At 66.4% G+C, this 19860-nt stretch overlaps 2 protein-coding genes across 2 annotated transcripts in view; one reads left to right on the forward strand and one right to left on the reverse strand.

The window, feature by feature from the left end:
• Positions 1-4472, forward strand: part of POLN (DNA polymerase nu) — a 171136-nt gene extending 166664 nt beyond the window's left edge. Inside the window, exons 24-26 of the mRNA XM_082652839.1 lie at positions 644-711; positions 3148-3209; positions 4282-4472. Coding sequence (XP_082508965.1) covers positions 644-711; positions 3148-3209; positions 4282-4461 — 310 coding nt within the window. The 3' untranslated portion in view covers positions 4462-4472. The remainder of the gene's footprint in view (positions 1-643; positions 712-3147; positions 3210-4281) is intronic.
• Positions 4473-8686: 4214 nt separating this feature from the next.
• On the reverse strand, positions 8687-15006 carry NAT8L (N-acetyltransferase 8 like; the record flags this gene model as incomplete). Its single annotated transcript, XM_082652689.1, has 3 exons — positions 8687-11058; positions 13134-13298; positions 14631-15006. 3 exons carry the CDS (start codon positions 15004-15006, stop codon positions 10691-10693), a joined length of 909 nt encoding a protein of 302 aa, XP_082508815.1. The 3' UTR covers positions 8687-10690.
• Positions 15007-19860: the final 4854 nt, after the last annotated feature.

Here is a 19860-nt window from a genome sequence, read left to right on the forward strand (position 1 = left end):
GGGGGCTCAGAGAAGTGGGGCGTCGAGCAAGGACTTGTCCAGCGGAGTGGGCTGGAGTGAGTGCTGACTCCTCCCCTGGAGCTCAGCCCTGGGCCCAGACCCAGGCGGGGAGCGTGGTGTCTCGGGGACAGGGAGTGGCCAGGAGGGCAGCAGCAAGGTGCCCAGGCCGTGGGCCAGGACCCAGGAGCAGGGACATGCTGGGGTCTTGTGCCTGCAGAATGGCCTCGAGTAGAGCCCCTGCCCCCGCGATGGTCCAAGGGGGGCTCTTCTTCCTCAAAATACTCAGCCCCACTGTGTCCTCGTCAGGCTCCCCAGGTTGTGGGGAGCAGGGGGTCGCCCGGACCCTCTTATCCTGGGCCTTCTGCCTCCAATGCATCATTCTAACCTGTGTTCTCCTTCTGCAGGCTGTCCTGGTGACGATGCCGTGACCCCCGCCCACCAGCCCCTGCCTGGGTCCTCTCACTCCCCACTGAGCCACATCCTCACGGGCACCTTGTGCCAAAACCTAGGCGGATTGGCCAGCACCGGGCAGTGCCCCACGTGCCCCCGTGCACATGCCCCCCACGCGCCCCTTGTCACAGGCAGGGACAGAGCACGGAAGGCCCACGCACGGGGGTGACTCCCTCCACCGCATGTCTTGCAGGTTGGTTGCCCAGATTCACGACGAGCTGCTGTTTGAAGTGGAGGATTCACAGATTCCTGAGTTTGCAGGTGAGCCCAGAGGAGCCAGGGTTGTTTCTATGTCACGAATAGTTACAGTATCTCCCTGGGGGCTCACAGGCCCCCTCCCTGCACCTGCTGTGTGCCCCCTGCAGAAGGGCCAGCCTTGTTTGGGGGCCCTTGAGAGGTCTGGACGGCCATTCCCTGGCCAGGGGAACGGTAAGTGCCCTACTGGGGGCCCTGCATCAGCCCCAGGGGCCCCGGAAGGATGGGGGCGACATTGGGACCCCAGGCCGGCGGGAGCCAGGCGGTGGGGCCGGCAGCAGGGTTAGTGCTGGAGCATCGGGGTGGCTGAGGCCCACAGGCTGAGCACAGACTCCAAGCCTGGGTCCCACCCTGCCCCGCGACAGGCACCACCCGCTGTGAGCCCTCCGGGATTCTTTGAAGCTAGAGACCACCTGTCCCCGACTCAGTCCTCAGGTTGGGCAGGAGTCCTCCCCTAAACAACTACCACTGCAGTGGGCATGGGGGCCTCTCTTCTGCCTCTCTAGTGAGAGCAGGAGCCCTAGGGCCCTGGTCCTTCTAGGCCCTGCAGGGCCTGTGAGGGAGGTGGCCGAGGGTGGAGAGAGTACAGGGCTGGGCGTTAGGGCTGGGTACCAGCCTCCCAGCCAGCTCCCAAGTGACAACTGGCCAAGCCCTCCCCCAGCTCCGCCACCACCTGCAGAGACCTGCCCTGAAAAGTGGTGAGACCACTGTCCTCAGCGCCCCAGCCTACACACACCCCCATCTTACAGCTGGGAGACCAACCCATAGCAGGGCCCCATCCTACACAGGGTCCCGTCCTACACAGGGTCCCGTCCTACACGGGGCTTCAGCCTACACGGGGCTTCAGCCTACACCAGGCCCCATCCTACAAGAGCTTCATCCTACATGGGGCTCCATCCTACACAGGGCCTCATTCTACAGGGGGGCCCATCCTACATCATCATTTGAAATCTGTTTGGAAATAATGGGCCTGAAACAAACCATTTGATGGAATTGGCGGGTGCTCAGCTGCTGGTTAAAAAGGAAAGAAAAAGTCCTACATCTGGAGGGAGCCGTCTTAGGAACAGTCCAGTTCCCGTTCATCCTGGGGGCAACTGCTAACTGTTTCAGGCAGGCATCGAGGCTCTGCTCCCTGCGGCTCCCTGAGGGATGCAGGGGCCTCGGCCACAGGCCAGCACTCAGAGGCACCACCTGGCGCTGTGCTGGGAGAGCTCTGGGGTCTCGACCCAGCCACGGACCACGAGACAGGTGAACCCGGTGTGGGCCGGGGCTGGCTGCCATCTCTGAAATGCTGGGTGGTCAGGACACACCTGATGGCGGCCCAAAGGGCAGAGCCAGGATGGGGCTCTGGGGCCCCCAGCCCAGGGACCCTGCCCTCATGGGCCATATGGTGCAGGCCGGGGACACGGGTCACCTCAGGGAGAGGCCTGGGAGAGAGCCAGCTCTGCCCGACTGCCACCACCCCTCTGCCCAGTGGTTACTCGGGGTCACTCGTTTAGTCAGTCGCACAAAGGAGGGGATACACAGGAGGACCTGGCGTTGTCTGCACACCCAGTGAGGGGGTGTCAGGGTCCGACTCCTCCAATTAGAAGCACCTGGACACCCTGCAGCTCCCCAGGGAGGCCGGGCCCTCTGCAGTGCTCCCCTAGAGTGGGCTGGGCCCACGCTGCCCGCCCACCTCCCCACAGCCAGACCCAGGAGCCACAGCAAGTGACTCCCCACTCCCCGGCCACACCAGTGTCCCTCTGCAAGCACAGAGAGGGTAGCAAGGCCTTCGGGCAGCAGCTGATCCTGCGCCAGACACCCCAGGCCCCGTGCCCCCGCGAGTCAGCCAGGGACCCCTGGGGCCGCGGAGGACAGAGGACAAGGCAGCCTCTGCCCATTCCTTGGGCGTTCCTTTGGCGATCTTTGTACTGAAATGTCAGATAACTTAGAGCAAACCCTGAGGAACACTGAGCCAGCCAGCCCCTCCCGCCGGGCTGCTCCCGGCCCAGCCCCCAGTGCCATGGAGTTGTCCTTGCAGCGTCACGGGCACGTGAAACTTCACAGGGGTTTCGGCGGAGGCACAGGTCGTCCTGCCCGGGCTGCTCGGGCCAGCGGGATTGCCTGGCCTGGCCACCCGGGGCGGGGGGGGTGGGGTTGGCACAGGGGGCCCGCAGCTGCAGACAAGCGTGTGGGCGGGGCTACAGCGACGCTTCGGACCCGAGGGCCCTGCTCGCGGCACCCACTGTTGGGGCCCGTTAAGGCGCCTTCAAGCACGTGCCAGTGGGAGTTGGGACCAGTCGGGGAGAGCCGCAGTGGCTGCCAGAGCAACCAGTACAGGTGACCATGACTGTGGACTTGGGAGAACCGGGGATTCTGGGGGCTGGGGCCCGGGTGTCCTCCTGGCGCCAGCTCTGCCAGGCAGGCTCGGGCTGCCCCTCTGTCTTGCCTTTGTCCCAGCCCTCGTCAGGGGAACCATGGAGGCCCTGCAGCACGTGCCGGCGGTGGAGCTGCAGCTGCAGGTGAGGGGGCGGGGCAGGAGCTGGGCGGGGCCGGGCAGGGCCGGGCGTGAGGGAGGAATTCATCAGCCCTCCCCCCAGGCCACCACCACCTGCCCCAGGTGCACCTGGACGTGCCAAGCCAGTCCCAGCCAGACTGCTGGCTGTTGGCTCTCAGAGGGGCTCCAGGTCCCCACCAGGAAGACCTTCGGGTCCAAGCTCCCCCAGGGTGGTGGGGAAGGTGGAGGAGTAACAAGGAGGTGAGAGTCCTTGAAGTCTTGCACATGGGCCGCACAGGGTCAACAAGCACCTTGGAGCTCCTGGAAAGGCTGCAGGGAAGGATGGCTTGCCCCTCGTCCCATGGTCGCTCCCTCCTCCCTGCCGTGGAAGCAGCCATGCTCTGTGCCCCTGGGGCCCCTGCACCCATCCCACCGTTAACTTCACCCCTCACCTCGCCCTGCGGGCGGCAGCTTGGCAGCATGAAGCAGCGCCCACACAGGCCCAGCCAAGGACGGGAACTCCCGTGTTCTGGAGTGGTTGGCGTTTGCTCCTGTGGCAGGTGGAGACGTGGGGGACCCGAGGTCCCCAGGAGCCCAAGAAGCCCCACCTCACCCCACTAGTAGCCCTGCAAGTGGCAGGGGGCTGCAGCTGTGAGCGGCCCCCTCCCGTCGAGAGGGAGCTCTTGAGCCGTGGTCAAGGGTGCTCTCAGGATCAGGTCCCTAGGAGGGCTCTCCAGACTCCTCTGCACCTCTTGAAATCAGCTGATCCCCCTGGGGGACCCCAGGTGGCCCCAGGACACACCTCCCTATGCCAGAGCCCCCTGCCTGGCCAGTCCCGACAAGCTCCTTGCTGCACAGGGGCCCTGGCTGGTGAGGGGGGTTCACACAAGGTCGAGGCATCGTGACAGGGTGGGTGTGCGGTGAGCCCGTTTACCTGGTGCCGTGTGTGCGTGTGAGCGTGTGCGAGTGTGCGTCTGTCCGTAGCTGAGCTGCTGTGGCCGTGTCTAATTGTGTGTCTTGGGGCAAGTGGCTGCCCGCGTGGGGGTCTGGGCGGTGGCTGGGAAGGTCTGGCACTCACCTCTGGCTGCCACCCGCAGGTGCCCCTGAAGGTGAGCCTGAGTGTCGGCCGCTCGTGGGGACACCTGGCACCACTGCAGGAGGCCCCGGCCCGTGACCCCACCACCGTCCTGCCGAGTCTCCAAGCAACCGCCCGGCCACCGCCGGCCCCCGAGCGCCTACCCCCGTGCACGCGTTTTTCACCTTCATTTGGTCTGTAGCCCCAGGCAACAGCGGGGAAGAGAACTGGTTTCCACCAGCCCGCTGTGTGGCCTTCCCAAGGTCAGAGTCGAGCGCTTGGTACTCGGCTAGGGCCACCTTCCCTCTGGAGCTGGGGCAGCTGGGTGCCCCCCGGAGTAAACGCCTCTTGTGAATGTGCTCGGCCCTGTCCGCGTGAATTCTTCCCTTGGGTGGGATACGCCGTGTGTGCAGCCCTAGGCCGCTTGGGCACAGCCAGGGCAAGCACCCCAGGCAGGAGTGGCCCAGCCCTAGGTTGCCCCAGGCTGACAGCTGCTCACCACCTCGCGGGTGCCCAGGAGCTGCCAGCAGCCTAGCTCCCAGGGCCTCCAGGGCCGGGGCAGTGACGTACTGGCCAGAGATCACAGCCTGACCGCCCTCCTGAGGGCCAGAGGGGCCCATGCACAGGTGCTCGCCGGCCAGGTGTCCACGTGAGCTGGTTCTCACAGACCCCCAGGGCCGAGGGAGGGCATGGCCCGTGCACCCCTGGAGCCTCACAGCAGCAGCCTGTGACAGAGGTGCCACCCCCTGGCATGGTGGGGACACTGAGGCAGGGGAAGGTCACCTCACTGGGACAGGTGTCCCAGCAGGACTGCAGCTGGGCTCCCCCCGACCCTGCCCCGCACCACTGCCCAGCCGCCTGTCTCATCCCGGGGCCCCATTCCCAGACCCTGGTCTGGGTCCAGGCTCCGCATGCCACCCTCCAAGTGGGTGCAGCGCCTACCCAGGGCAGGGCGAGCATGTTGACAGGGCCCAGATGCAGCTCCAGGAGTGGGCACGGGTCCCCACCCCCCCACCGGCTGTGGACTCTGCTCCTGTTTAATGGCAACTAGAGCCCACGGGACATGGCATCATCTTTTCTGAGTGACGTGGATCGTCACAGTTTATCATGCCCAGGCCCGTTCTTCTCATGGCTTCAAGATCTTGTCACTGGTCTCATGGGCTGTGCAGCGTCCAGATGGCCAGGCCTGACCGCCATGTGATAGAACATTCCAGAACCTGGAGAGCTGCCAGGGCCCTCCACGCCACTGCCTCTGTTGTGTGTCCGTATGTCTGAGTGGCAGCCTGTCTTCATGCTCTGTCACCTCAGAAGCAAGACGACTGCCGGGCTTCACAAGGAGCGTCTCACTCAAGCAAACGACCATCCTTGGGAGCTGACATCTCTGGGCCAGCGCGGACCGCCGTGTGCCTTGTGGGGGGAAGCCACGTGGGGTGGGCACGTCCCAGAGCGTCCCAGTCGGACCCGCGAGAAGGGAACACGCCTGACACCCTCGGGGCTGGGGGGTGGATGGACCCTGCGAGGACGTTCCCTCCCACCCAGAAGCCGGGCCAGGGCAGGAGAGCGCAGCCAGGGGAAGGCCTGCTGTGGAGAGCCGTCCATGCTGGGTGGGCTGCAGGAGCCTTTGGACACGGCTGGGTGTATGTCCACCCTGAGCCCCAACGTCCCTGCCCCACCCCCGTGCCCTGCTCTCCAGCCTGACACCTCCATCCCATCACCCTCCCTTCCTTACAGACACTGGGGGTCCCACACCTCATGGCATCCCTCAGAGCCGACCTGCTCCAAGGAGGCGTCAGACAGACAGGCAGACCCCCAGGCATGCAGGAGAGCCCGGCCAGGGCTGCTGACACAAAAACGGGGGCCTCTCAGCCCACAGGTCACCCAGGCACCTGCTCCAGCCTCCAGGAGGAGGGGCCCAGCATCTCCAGGAAAGCAGCCCTTCCTGGCCCAGCGTTGCGCAGACGACACTTCAAGAAAGCATGGAGCCCAGTTCCATCAACTCCGGTTTTATTGAAAAACAGCAGCATTGGGGGCTGGGCAGGCGGAGGGACACTGCTCCCGGCCCCTCCCGTCGCTCACACACGCACAGGAAGCCTGGGACCCTCTCCCCAGCCCTGCAGCCTGTCTCCTCTGGACGCAGTGCACGGCCCCTCCGGGCCCTCTCGGGGGCTGTTTGGTACATCCTGGGATGTCAGGACAGACGCGTCAGTCCTGGGCTCACAAACGGTAAACACAGTAAGTGAAACCAGCCACCATGACACGTTCTGGGCTCTGCCTGCCCAAGGACACCGCGTCCACGGCAGCCGTGGTCCAACAGATCTGATCTCGGCCAGTCTGGCTGAGTGTCACTGCCCTTGCCACCCTCCCCACACGGCCAGAGAGCTGGGCAAAAGCTCATCCTGGTCACCCCCTTCACACAGGCCGTCCGGCACCCCTGGCCAGGGAGGAAGGAGCGCTAGATTCAAGGTCCGCTGGGTCCGGAGAAGGAGCACGAACGAGGCCTCAGGCCAGCCGCACCACGAGCACCTCCCGGCTGCCCCTTCCCAGCCAGAGCAGGCCCTCGGCCCCCAGGCTCCCTCCCTGCACACGCACACACGCACACACGCAGAGGCACACACGTGTGCGCGTACCCACAGGCACACATGCGCACACACAGGCACACCCCTTCTCCAAAACGGCTAATTATTGCTGTTAAAAAACCACATCCAACAACAGTTAGCTTGGGGCTCCCCTCCCTGACCCCGGGCAGCCCACTTGTCAGTGGACCTCACGCCATCACTGAGAGCCTGTCCTTGGCACCATGGAGCAAACACAGTCCAGGATCTGCCCCACACCCAGCCCAGAACTCGAACCCAAAAGCCTCGGCCAGAGGGCCACCAGCACAGGTACACAGCCTGTGGCCAAAATGATTCACAGAAGCGGCTTCAAACAGACACAGGAGCAGCAGGAACACGGAGGACATGGCCAGGGAAAGGCAGCAGGCTCCCAAGGCCTGGGGCCACTGTCCAGCCATCCCCCAGACACTGACAGGAAGGCGGCCCCAGCGGTGTGCCCAGCACCCGAGGACGGGCAAAGACCCACACCCACAAGTGTCAACATGCCTCCCAGAGGCCAGAGCCAGGCCCTGTGGCCCAGAGAGCCTCCCAAGCACTTGCCCGATGCCAGAGGGGCCACCTGAGAAAGGACACACAGAGCAGGGTGGGGGCCGCCCCAGGACCGTGTGGCCTCCCAGCCCAAGCCTTCTGCCCCCCGTCCCTCCCCCGCTCCACCCAAGGGCAGCAGGGGCAGGCCAGGCCGGACACGATGGAGGTACCAGGTGGGAGACGCTGCCACGGCCCTTCCTGGGGCCGGGCCACCTGGCTGGCCTCAACACACGCACACCACCCACCCTGGCTGCCCACCGTCGGGGGCCAGCTGTCTGAAGAGCCCATACCTGGGCAGGGGGAGCTACCCCTGGGATGGCCCGCCAGCCACATGCCAGGACCCTGGTGGCACTGGGCCATCCAGAGGTGCTGGAGCCTTCAGCTGCCCTGGATCCCACTGCCTGGACGTGCCCATCGGGCCTGTGTTCCAGGCTCATCTAACGCAGACATCCTGAGCGCTCTGCCTCCCTCTTTCCGCTCCAGGCACAGACAACAGAAGCCCTGGAAGCCCGACCCCCTGAGCACGGGTGCCGGGCCCAGGGCTGGCTTTCCAGTCTGGGAAGGCCCAGGAGCCAGCAGGGAGGGGAGGGGCCCAGGGCCGCCCAGTGCAGAGAAGCTGCTCAGACGCATCACTGGGCAGGACCCCAGGAGGACGCTTCACAGAGGTAGAAGTAACATCAGAATTTCTACAAAGGTATAAAATTCACATCTCAGTGCATGTTTGTGGAGCAGTCAGCTCCCAGGCTGGGGGAGGACGGGAGACCTGCCCCCCGTGCTCCCCAGGAGCCCGGGAGCCGCACGCTGGCCGGGCAAGGGTCCTGACCTGGGCTCAGCAAGCACCCAGCCTGGGGCACATAGGTGCCTCTGCCCACCTCAGGGGCCAGGCAGCAGCTGGACAGCAGAGTTCCGGACACATGGCCACCCTGCCACACCCCTCCTGGCATCTCTCCTGGCAGCAGCAAGAGGGCATAAGGAAAGGTCAAGAGCCCAGCCAGCACGCACCAGCCTCCGGGCCACCGACTGGGGCGCGGGGAGGACGCAGCATCGACAGACACCAGCAGGACGGGAGGGGCCACACCACTGCCAGAAGCATCACCAGAGAGGCACTTCGGTCGATGCCAGCAGACGTGGGCAGCCCGGGGGCTCCGGCGGCCCCACCCACGGGCCCCGCCCCAGGGACGGGAGGCCCAAAGGCACAGGATCAGAGGAAGCTGGCAGCGTCCCAGTGCCACCGCCTGACACCTGACAAGACACGACCCACCACGCGGACGTCACGGGCCCCCGCCTGCCCTTCCCACCCGGCCAGGCCTCAGGTCAGCTGCAGCCCCAACGTGCCCCACGCCAACTAAGGCCACCCCAAGCCGACACCGAAGCAAACAGAAAGAGGAAAAAGGCACAACTGTTTGTTTTCCGTTTTGCTAAAACACTTTACGTCTGTCTGTATAATCCGGATTAACAAAATCTGAGAGCTGCAAGAAAATAGGTGCCGATTTCTGTACAGTCTACAAAATTCCCACCCCCGAGCGGGGACCGGGCGCCACCAGGGGGAATGTACAGGGGAGCACGGGGTCTGTACAGTGTTCTGCAAGTATCTCAGTTGCTGACAGCACAAAAGGCCCCTCAGGAAACTAGGCTTGTTCCGTCCATCTGCTTACTTCCAAAGCGCCTCTTTAAGAATGCTCCCTCCACGGTCCCGCGCGTGGGACCCAGCTCAGTGGCCCAGGACGCCTGCCACTTCCCCTCCCCCAAATCCCCAAATAAGGGGGTCTTGGCGGGCATCTCTGCCCTCCTGCCACCAGGCGAGGTCCGGGCTTACAGCTGGATGTGCGGGCACTGCCAACCACCGCCTTCCTCTCCCCCTCTGGGCCACCCCCGCACCCAAAGGCCGCTGCCTGAGACCTCAAGAAGGAGAGGGTGGAGGCACAGGTCTCCCAGAGCCCACAGTGAACTCCTGCACTGGGAGGCTGCCAGGAACTTGCTCCCATCCTGCCCTCCGTCCTGCAACACGAGAGCTCGACAGGGGTAGCCCGGAGCCTCCTCACAAAGCAGGAATGCTCTTTGGGGGAAATTATGTGAAGTCAGGGTCTCCCTCCAGATTCCAAACTGAAACCCTCCACCCACCCGGCCACCCACCCCCACCCAACTGGGCCAGAAATAGTGCATTCTAGACCACACAGGTGTGTGTGTGTGTGTGTGTGTGTGTGTGTGTGTGTGAAGGTATAAACTACCGTTTTGTCCCAAGAATTAAAGTCATGCAGAGTGCTATTCTGTCTAAATAACTTATTAAAAAATAGGTCGGCTTCAGGCTGGGAGAAGCTGCGGGCTCGGTGGTGCAGGCAGCAGCCTGGGTCGGTAAGATTCACAGGACAGAGCCCGTCAGCCGCAAGGCAGGAGGTCCTCAGGGAGGTCTGGGGGAGGCCACCGGGATCAAGTTGGCACTGGGGGAGAGATGACCCCATGACTGCCTCCTACCCTGCTCTCCTGAAGGGCCCTGACCACGGCTGTACAACATGTTGCCATGGGAACCACACCTGGGCAATGCCACCCATCGGCAAAGCCCGGGTGGAGGAGGGGCAGGTACCGAAAGGAAAGACAGGTGATCCGATGTCAAAGCAAAGCTGAACTGGGTGAAGCAAGGGGCAAGGTGGACAGTCAGGCCTCCCAAGAGGCTGGGCTGGGGCTGGGGGCGCTCACCAGTCTGGGTCCAGTCCAGGCAGGGCAGGGGGCGGGAGGCTGTGGGCATGCGGCATGCTGCAGCCAGGCCACAGCCTCAGCATGCACAGAGCAAAGCGGGCCCGCAGCCAGCTCGGCGCCCCGTGGGGCAGTGGCCGGCCGGTGCAGCAGGCCACACCTGCTAGGGACTGACGGCTGAGCCACCGCCTGGCTGGCGGCCAGGGGTCTGCCGGGCGGGGGCCTCACTACAGAGGCTCTGTGCTTGGTGGGCAAGGCTGGGCCCGCCCCCACCCCGGGGGTGGGCTGGAAGGGGCCCCTCGCGCCAGGGCCGGGCAGCCGCGTGGGCTCGCGGTGGTCCACGCTGTCACTCTTCAGGATGCGGCCCCAGCAGACTGGGGAGGGCAAGGGGCGTGGCTGGGAACAACCCACCTCCCCAAGTGTCACGGATGAGCAACGGCCCCGCACCCCCCCAAGAACCAGCCAAAGAACCGTGTGGTGCCGAAAAAGGAAAAACCCAACACAAACGCCAAGGTGAGCGTCTGAAAGCGGCCCGGGCGGCGGGCAGGAGGGCACAGGCGGACGGAGCGGTGGGCGGGGCAGCGGGCAGGTGGGTGGCGGTCACTCCTCGCGCAGCTGCAGGCGGTAGCGGTGGTAGCGGACCTGGAAGAAGAGGCGCTCGGCCAGCGAGAGGGTCATGCCAGGCATCACGTAGCGGTCACTTGAGCCCATGTGCCTGAAGCCCAGCGACTCGTAGAGCTTGTGGGCGGCCACCTTGACGGCTGTCGTGCCTAACACTACCGCAGAGTAGTTGTGCACCAGGGCGAACTCCAGCACCTTACGGCCCAGCGCCTTGGCGATGCCCTTGCCACGGAAGCGTGAGTCCACCGACATGCGTAGCAGCTCCACCGTGTTGTCCGCCGCGTGGGCCCGCGCTGCCACGATGCCCACCACGTTGCCATCCAACACGGCCACCCAGAAGCAGGAGCCTGCGGGGAACGGGGCGGTCAGGGCCACTGGCACTACTGCATGACACAGCCACCCCGGCAGAGGGAGCCAGGCCCAATCTGCCTGCTGCCCGCAGCAGCCCTGGAGCCTCCCTGACCCTGGGCCTGAGGCTGGGCAGCCAGCCCTGTGCTCAGGCCAGCCGTCCCCACCCCCGGCCCAGACCAATCGCGGCCCCACGCAGGGCAGGAAGAGGAGGGGGAAGACCTCAGGGAGATGAGGGAGCAACAGGGACAGAGGAGTGAAGACCAGAGGGGAGGGGCCTGCAGGGCACAGGCCACGGGGAGAGCCATCTCCTCTGGGGGCCCAGGGCCCAGGGGCTACAGGAGGCAAGGCCAGGGGGCAGTGCCTGTTCCGAGGAGCCCAGCCTGCACACGCCCTACCCACGGCCACGCCAGCCTCCACTGCCACGCCAGCCTCCACTGCCACGCCAGCCTCCACTGCCGTGTCCTCCCGCCAGCCACCCCCCAGGCCCCCGCCCCAGCCTCCCTCCTGCAGTGGCCAAACCCTCCCCCACTAACGCTCCTTCCCCGGACCCCCGCCCGGAAGAACTCTTCACCGCCCTACGCCTGGGGGTCCCCCACTACCACATCTGCCAACGCGGCCCCCAGCAGCCCGTCAACTCTGCCGGGCAGTCTCCTGTCTCCTTCACCGTCAGACCCCAAGACTGAGACCGGGCACGTGGCCCGAGCTCAGGAAGGAGCTGACCGCCCCCTCCACTGGCTGACCTGCCCACTGTCCGGGATTTCAGGCTCTCCCCACCTGCCCGGGCCCAGGTCAGAGGTCAGCACAGTCCTGGGAGCCTCGTGCCTCCCCAGGCCTTCGTTCCCCCGTTGTGGGAGCAGCTCCCACGAGTCCAGCACGGCCCCACCAGCCGCTGTCCAGCCTCTCTGCCCCTGCGGGATCTTCCTGCACACCCACCAGACATCTCAGGAGGGGCGAGCAGGGCCCAGCCCCCCATCTCACACCCAAGGACACTGCACTCCAATGAGGGCAGGGCCACGCTGGGCCCCAACCCCTCTTCTGCTCCTGCGGCCTGGGCTTTGGTGCCAGGTGGGTCTCACGCTTCTGTCCCCTCCCGTCCTGGGGGGAGCCAGGCTGAAGCCAGAACTCCATGGAGGCTGATAAGATGCTTTGTTTGGGCTTGGGAAAGGGTCAAGGAGAGCCAAAGGTGCCCAAGGCCAGCCAGGCAGCCTCGGGGTGGGGAAAGGACCAGCCACCAGCGCGCAGGAGCTGGCCGGGCCAGAGCATGTCACCGCTGCTCCAGGACGCCTCGCCTCTCTTGTCCCCACTGCTCTTCCCTGGCACCCACCAGGATGCTGCTAGACCCTAACCAACCAGGCGCACTCTGTCCCTCTCCTCAGGGACCTTCCTGCACCTGGAAGGCCCTCATGCCCCAGCTCCAGGCATGGAGAAAAGCAGGACCCTGCCTCCCAGGACCCACCCTGCCTCAAGGCCAGCCTGGAGAGTAAAGAATGGCTGCAGACCAGGTCCCAGCCCCTCCCTCTACAGAAGGCCAGGGTCGGGGCGAGACCCTGGGCTTACTAAGTGGCCCAGAGACCAGAAGTGGGACCCCTGTTCTCCTAGGGTCCTCATTGCCCCAGTGTGCTCTCTGCCCTCTCCCCACCATATGGCCCTCTGCCACACAGGGCCCTAGCATTCCAGGCCGGCCCAGGATCCAACAAGGCAACCGAATGGGACCGGAGAGAGGTGAGAAAGACCCCCTTCCCCCCATGAAGCACCAGGGCAGCACAAACAGCGGGGCCAGGACCCCATGGCCCAGGGCCAGCTCAGGCCACTCAGAGCCCTGCCCTCGGAAGCCCGGCCATACTCAGGGCAGAGGGCCTGGTCCTGCCAACCCCAGCGCCTGCCAGCCTGCGGCCAGAGCCCTTGGGCACCCAGAAGCCTCGGGTCACGGGGGTGCCCCAGCCCAAGCTGACCTATGCCCAGCCCCTGCCCCAGGCCCGCCCCGAGGTTGCTGCGCTGGGGGCAGCTCTGCCAGCAGGAAGGGCAGGAGGGGGGAGGGGGGAGGAGGAGTCCAGAGACCCCCGGGACTCACCAGGGGGCTTCATGTAATACTGCTCGATGTCGGCCATGTCTGTGTGTAGCGCGCAGTCCAGGTAGGCGAGGACCACCTTCCGGCTGTAGTAATAACGCAGGCCCAGCAGCCCTGCCGGCACCAGGCACGTCAGCAGCAGCGAGCGGGTCAGGGCGAAACAGAGCGCTGCGGGGAGAGGTGGCGCCCGGTGAGTGGTCGGTGGCGCAGAGCCCGTGGGGACAGCCCCGCAGACCAGCGGCCCACCAGCCCCTGGTAAGTAAGCCAGTGAGGGACATGCGCAGAGAGAGACCATGCCAAATGCGCCAGGCCTGTTTTCTCCGGAAGAGCAGAGAACATCGCAGCTGCTCCTCCTACTTTTCCCTATTATCAAACTTCTCACCATAGGACACGTTACCTTTATAACCTGACATCATAGGATTTCTTAATACGCTGAGCACCGCAGTGGCCTCTGGGCAGGCTGCCCTCAATAGCTGGCGGGCACAGCCCAGGACAGGGCTACTGAGGGGTGGCCCCTGCCCATCGCCCCGGCCCGCTAGCTGGGGAAGGGGCTCTGTCCACAGCCTGGCCCACACGGGGCGGGGCGGCGGAGGGGGCCAAAGAGCTGCCTGGCCAGGCATCTGCAGGCCGTCCCACCCTTGGGAAGTGGGGGCCCCGCCTTCCAGCAGGAGGGCCCCAGCCAAGAGCCCTCCCTGGGCCAGCCTCTGGGTGCTGCGAGGACAGGGGCCAGGGGGAAACTGCTTCCAGCCTAGGCTACCAGGATGCAGACGTGCCTGCAGCGAAAGTGCCTCTGCTGCGTGACCTTGGGAAAGTCCCACCCCGCAGCCTCAAGCTCCTCACCTCTGAAATGGGGAGAACCACCCGCCCGCGGCAGAGCCTCAAGGGGCAAAGCCCCAAGGCCCCTGTCGGGGCCGCCCACCGTGAGGGCCCACTGCCCCCTCGCTCTGCATCCTCGGCGCACACCCTCCCCCGGAACCCCAGGGAGCCGGCTGTCTTCCCCTCATAAATTAGCGCTCAGAGCCGCCGAGGCAGCCTCCCCCGCCCCGCGAATTATATATAGTTACACGCGCCAGGCGCTGGGCCTCGGCAGCGGGCGCTACCTGCCGTCACCCCGCCCCCACCGGGATGACCAGGAAGGGGACGCAGGTGGAGACCCCAGTTCCCCGCCCGCAGCCCCTGTACCCGGCCCGCACTGGTTCCCACGCCCCAGCCCGGCGCGCCTTGGCCGCGAGCCCGGGCCGGCCCCAGCGCTGGGGGGCCACCTCGCCCCGGGCCTCCGCAGAACGCGCGGGTGCGTGTCCGCGCGCGTACGAGGCGGGGGGCGGGGGTCCGCTTCCGTCCCAGGACGAGGCCCGGGCCCGAGGCGGGGGCGAGCGGGCCGGAGGAAGTCCCGCGCGCGTTCCCAGAGGGCCGGGCGGGCGCAGACTGCGGCAGGCGGGGGTGCGCCCGGCCGGCCGCGGCCCCGACCCCGCCTTCCCCGCGGGGTCCCCGCGCACTGACCGGCCAGCAGGGCGTAGAGCAGCTGCGTGCGCGGGTGGTGCCGCAGGCCGCGGAAGGCCGTGTTGGGGATGCGCTCCATGATGCCGTCGTAGAAGATGCGGCGCGCCGCCTCCTGCTCCGCCGCACGGATCTCGCGGATGTACACGCCGCGCCCCTCCGGAGGCTCCGCGCCCCCCGCGCCGCCGAGGGGCTGGGGGCCCGGCGCGGGCGGGGGCGCGGCGGGGGCGGCGGCCGGCCCAGGAGCGGCGGGCAGCGGGGGCCACATGGCGCCGGCGGCGGCGAGCAGCGCGTCCTTCTTGGCCCCCGGCAGCGCCTCATGGTCCTCGGCGGCCACGATCTTCGTCTCGCAGACCATGTCGGGAGGCCCACAATGCATGCACCCGGCCGGGCGGCGCAGCGCAGGGACGCGGGCCGGGCTGCGAGCGGGCTCAGCCCGGGCCCAGGGCAAGGGCGCGGCGCCCTCGGACCCGCGGCGGCGGCGGCAGCGGCGGCGGCGGCGGCGGCGGCGGCTGTTCAGGAGCGCGGGGCGGAGGCGGCGGGCGGCCGGGGCGCGCGCAGGGAGCTACGCCGCATTTTGGAGAAGTATTTATAATGCAGCGGCGCCGGTGCAGTCGCGGCGCCCGGGGTCCCGCAGGGTCCTAGCGTCCACTGCATTGGCTGCCGAGGGTCACCATGTGATCTCGAGGGTGGGAGCAGACGCCGCCTCCGCGCCCGCCCGATGGCACACTTGGGCGCTGCGCGGCGGCCGGGAGGGGGCGGCGCGGGCGGCCCGGGGCGCGACGGAGCGGCCGAGCCCCGCGAGGTGGCCGGGGACGAACGAGCGAGCGTGCGGCCGGGGTCCGGGCCCGGAACGGGCACTCCGCGGGCTCCGGGTTGGGCGCCTCCCGCCTGGCCCCTGCGTCCCCGCGCCGCCGCCGCTCAGCGCGGGCCTGTGAGCGCCCGGACCTGGGGCCGCGCCACCGGAGCCCGCAGCCCTCGTCCTCCTCCTCCTCGGCCGCCGGGCGCTGTCACGGAAGCATCTCCATCTCCATCTCCCGCCCCTTTGTCTGAACGCGGCGCCTGGCCGGGGTCCTGGGGAGGGGGCGCCCCGGCTTCCCCGGGCCGGCGCCCCTGGGAACCTGCGCCCGGCGCCGCACGGGCTGCAGGCACGGGGACGCGGTCAGAGAGGGGTCTGATGCCCACGTCGCCCGCAGCCCAGCGCGTCCCAGCGCAGCGCAGTACGCCCCACTCGGATACCGGATCCCCACCGCCGGCGCGGGGATGCGGGACCCACAGGACCCATCCCGGCTCGGCCCCCGCCCTCCTCGGTCCGCGCATGCGCCCCACGATCTCGGTGCAGGTGCAGGGGGGGCTCTCGGCGCGTGCTCCGGGTCCCTGCGAGCCCCGCTGAAGCTGCGGGCCGGGGGCGAGGGGGAAGGTGAAAGCGGGAGGACAGGTAGTCCCAGGCCCGCCCCCTGCACTTTACGAACCCAGCCCCTTGCATCTCAGAATCCCCTTTCCTGCGTCGCCCCAGTTCTCCGCAGGTGACCTCACAGAGCAGCCTGGAGCTGAGTTCATACCCGCGCAGGTGGAGATGAGGCTTAGGGGTCCAGGTCTGAGGACCCTCAGCCCCCGTTGGGGCCCAGCGAGGCAGCTGTGGTCACCTAGAGGACAGGAAAGGGACTACCCCTCGCGGCGTCGCGCTGAGAGACCCAGGCGGAGTGAGAAGAGGGAGGACCCCGGACCCAGGAGCTGATCTGGGCCACAAGCCGGACCCGAGCGCTAAGTCGTAGGGGGAGGGCCAGCCAAGCTGGGAAGTCACCCCCACGCTGTGCTTCGGAGATGCCAGAATTTGTCTGGGCCCGGATTGTGACCTTCCAAGGGGGATCACGGAAAAGCTCAAAGGCACTCATCCATCCATTCAGAAACCCTCCACGTGCTGCCTGGGCACGTGCTGCCTGGGGGCCGAGTGACACTGACTGGACACAGCGGGACTAGGCTCTGAGGCGTCCTGAGGATGGCCAGCCGGATGGCAGGAAGCAGGTCCGAGCGGAGAGGACAGCATGCAAGGGGTCCAAGAAGGAAACACCCAGAAGGGGGTGGGGGAGGGGCGGTGATGGCAGCTGGTGGCCTGGAGGGTCAAGGGGCTTCCAAGAAGGCGAGGCTGGGCTCGAGTGCCAGACCAGGGATCAGAAGGACACTCGTCATGCTCCCTGATGCGGGCCAGGAGGGAAGAGAGCCAGGCCCACTGTCCAGGAGCTCTTGGGCAGCAACCTGACCCTAAATCCAGGTGTGAAGGGGTCCCTCAGAGCAGAGCGGCCCGGTCCCTACAGGGCCACAGCCTCTGCCGGCTATCACCCACCCCACCTAATCCCCAGCCCTGAGCGGGAGGCTGCCCCTCCTCCACCCCCAACAGCCGCGCGGCCCGGGGTCCCACTCAGCCTGACCTTGTGGGGCGCCCTCCCGTCCAGGTGGCCTGACCTCACGCTTCAGCCCCCAGAAGCCCCCGAGAGCCCCCAAGGCCTTGAGGCAGTGGTCCAGCCCCTGGTCCAGAGGGTCCTGGAGAGCGCCAGCACCAGGTGGGGGGCAGGGGCCGGACTCAGCTTGGAAGGGCCAGGGCTGGGCCCCAGGGAGGGCCACGTGGGAGCTCTGGGAGGTCTTGGTCCTGGACTTTAAGGGGCTGCGAGTTGGGGGCGGCCTGAGTGGGAAGAGGTGCAGGCAACGGGGTGGCCCCAAGCCCCGCGATGAGCCTCAGTTTGGGGCCCAGGGAGGTGGCTGCAGTCACCTAGAGGCCAGGAAGGGGACTGCCCCTCGCGGCATCGCGTGCTCAGGAACCCAGGCGGAGTGGGAGTGCCGGGAAGCACGCCCTGTCCTGCCGTCAGGAGCCCATTTTACAGAAAACCTGGGGGGCGAAGTCAGGGGTCTGGTCTGTCCTCCCAATGCCGGGGTGCCCCCCCCGCCCCGCCGAATTCTGCCCACTCCTCTCGCTTTGGCTGCCCCGACCACCCCGAGATTCCCTGGCCTGATACCACTGCCAGAGCCCTGCAGGTCCCTGACAGGGGTGGCAGGGGTCCTTGGCGCAGCAGCGAGACCACCGCCCCCAGATCCCAGGGGCCAGAGTGGAGAGGGCGCCCTGGGCCTCCACTGCTCCTGCGGGGAGGTGGCGCCCAGCACTGGCCGGTTCATTTAGCAAAACAGCCCTCCACCCCAGATGAAGAAAGGGACCCGCGGGCAGAAAGGTCGAGGGGGGCCTGGAAGGAGGGACTGGGAAGGACGGCAGAGGCGGTGGGAGTGCAGGAGGGAGTGGATCAGAGGGCCAGGGGGTGGGAAGGAAAAGGAACCAGGGCCAGGTCAGAGGCAGCCAACAGGAGCTCCTCCAAGAGAACACGAAGGGGAGGAAACGAGAAAATAAAGGTTATTATCAACACTATCTCCCCAACCGAAGGACAGAAACTCCTGCTTAGAACCTGTGCGGCACCTTGAGTGGCCCTGCAGTGCCGAGAGCCTCCTGAGGGCAGGAAGGAAGCGAGGCTCCCGAGACCCACCTGCTGCGGGCAGCTGCCGCCGCTGGACCCAGGCCGCTCGCTCACCTCCTCACCGGGAGCCCAAGGCCCACCCCCCATCCTGCCCTTCAACACACGTTGGGTGAGCGCCTACCTCTGTGGGGCCCTGAGAAGAACGCAGCTCAGTTCTCCTGGCACTTCACGAGCCGGGGGGTGGGGTGGGGCAGGAAATACACCAGTAACAGAGACCAACACTCCAGCATCCCTTTGGGACAAAGAAAAATGAGTTGGGGTAAGGGGCTAAAGAGTGAGGTGGGTGGTGGAGGCCAAGGGGGGAACCCCAAGGAGACGGGACAGCATGTACAAAGGCCCTGGGGTGGCAGGGGCTATGAGCTGAACGTGCCAGCAGAAGATACCGTACTTTCAGACAGGCCAGCTCAGGAAAGGTTACTTACCACACTGTTTTCTAGGAAGCTACCTGAAGGGATGCCACAGGGAGAAGGTGGCATGGAATCTAGGAAACAGTGGCTCCAAACTAGAAGAGTGCAAGGTGGGCAGTGGGCAGTGGGAATGCCCAGCTGGCTGGGGGCGGGAGGGCACGGGCCAGGGAGGGGACGTAACGGGAACGACTTGACTGACAGAGAACGTCAGAAGCAGACGAGGGGAACAATAAGGCAGACACAATCTCTAGGGAAAACAAATGCCGTCCCAAGGATAATGCGTTCCCAGCATGGAAGATGCTCGTGACCCAGTCAGCCAGAAAGCAGTATGGCAGCTCCGGGACAGAGCCTGAACGCCGTGGGCCCTGACCACACGCACGGCTAAGCTTTGCCAGTCATCTGTGCTGACTCTCCCGTCTACTTCTCTAGTGACAACGCCCTTCAGGCCTCCCCCGCCCCCGACCGACCCTGCTCTTGGCAAGGCTGGCGAGGACCAGGGCTGCCCGACCCAGGGGTCCAGCCTTGGGCCTTGCTTGACGTCGGGAGCGTGAGACACGCTGACTTCTTTCCTAAGCCCTGGCCAGTCTCGGTTCTCTTCCTGTCTCATGAGAGCCCATCTCCTCGGGGGTCTCCCATCCCCCTGCCCGCTCAGCACATCGCTCCTCTGTCCACACTCACCGCAGGGCTCTCGGCCAGCACTTGGGGCCCAGCCTTCTCTCTCTCCAGCCCCCTTCCCAGGTGTGTCTGTCCGGTAGCCTCCTGGACCTCTCTGGTAACTCCATCCCTCTTCCCCTCACCCCCTCATCCCTTTCTCTCAAAAAAACACACCCGCGGTTCCCACTGGCTCTACTTTCAGATACACCTGGAGCCCAGCTCCTCCTCTCACTGCTGTTCCCGCTGCCACCGCCCAGCCCCGGGCCCTCTTCAGCTCTGATGGCTTCATCACATCCCCACGGGCCCTGATTCTGCCCCTGACCAGAGTCCATCTTCAACCAGCAGCCAGAAACGTCCCGTTCCAACAGACGTGGGCTTGCCCAGACCCCGCAGGGCTCCGGGGAGCCTCCGTCCCTCACGCTGCCCCCTGCCCTCCTGCCTGACTCTGCTGGGCAGACCCTACACAGCAGCGTCCCCGGCCCTTCTGCCTGTGGTTCCACACCCGTCCGCCTGGGCTGTGCCCCTCCTCCCTCCCAGAGGGCAGCTCCCCTAAGACGCTTTCTACGGCCACCCTCGGCTGCCCCCATCATTTATGGTAACAGGAACCCCAGTCCGGGCAAGGGTTCATGGCTGCCCACAAAATACACGATGCCC

The sequence above is a fragment of the Grampus griseus genome, assembly GCF_964374135.1.
Source record: "Grampus griseus genome assembly, chromosome: 4".
Taxonomy (NCBI): Eukaryota; Metazoa; Chordata; class Mammalia; order Artiodactyla; family Delphinidae; genus Grampus; species Grampus griseus.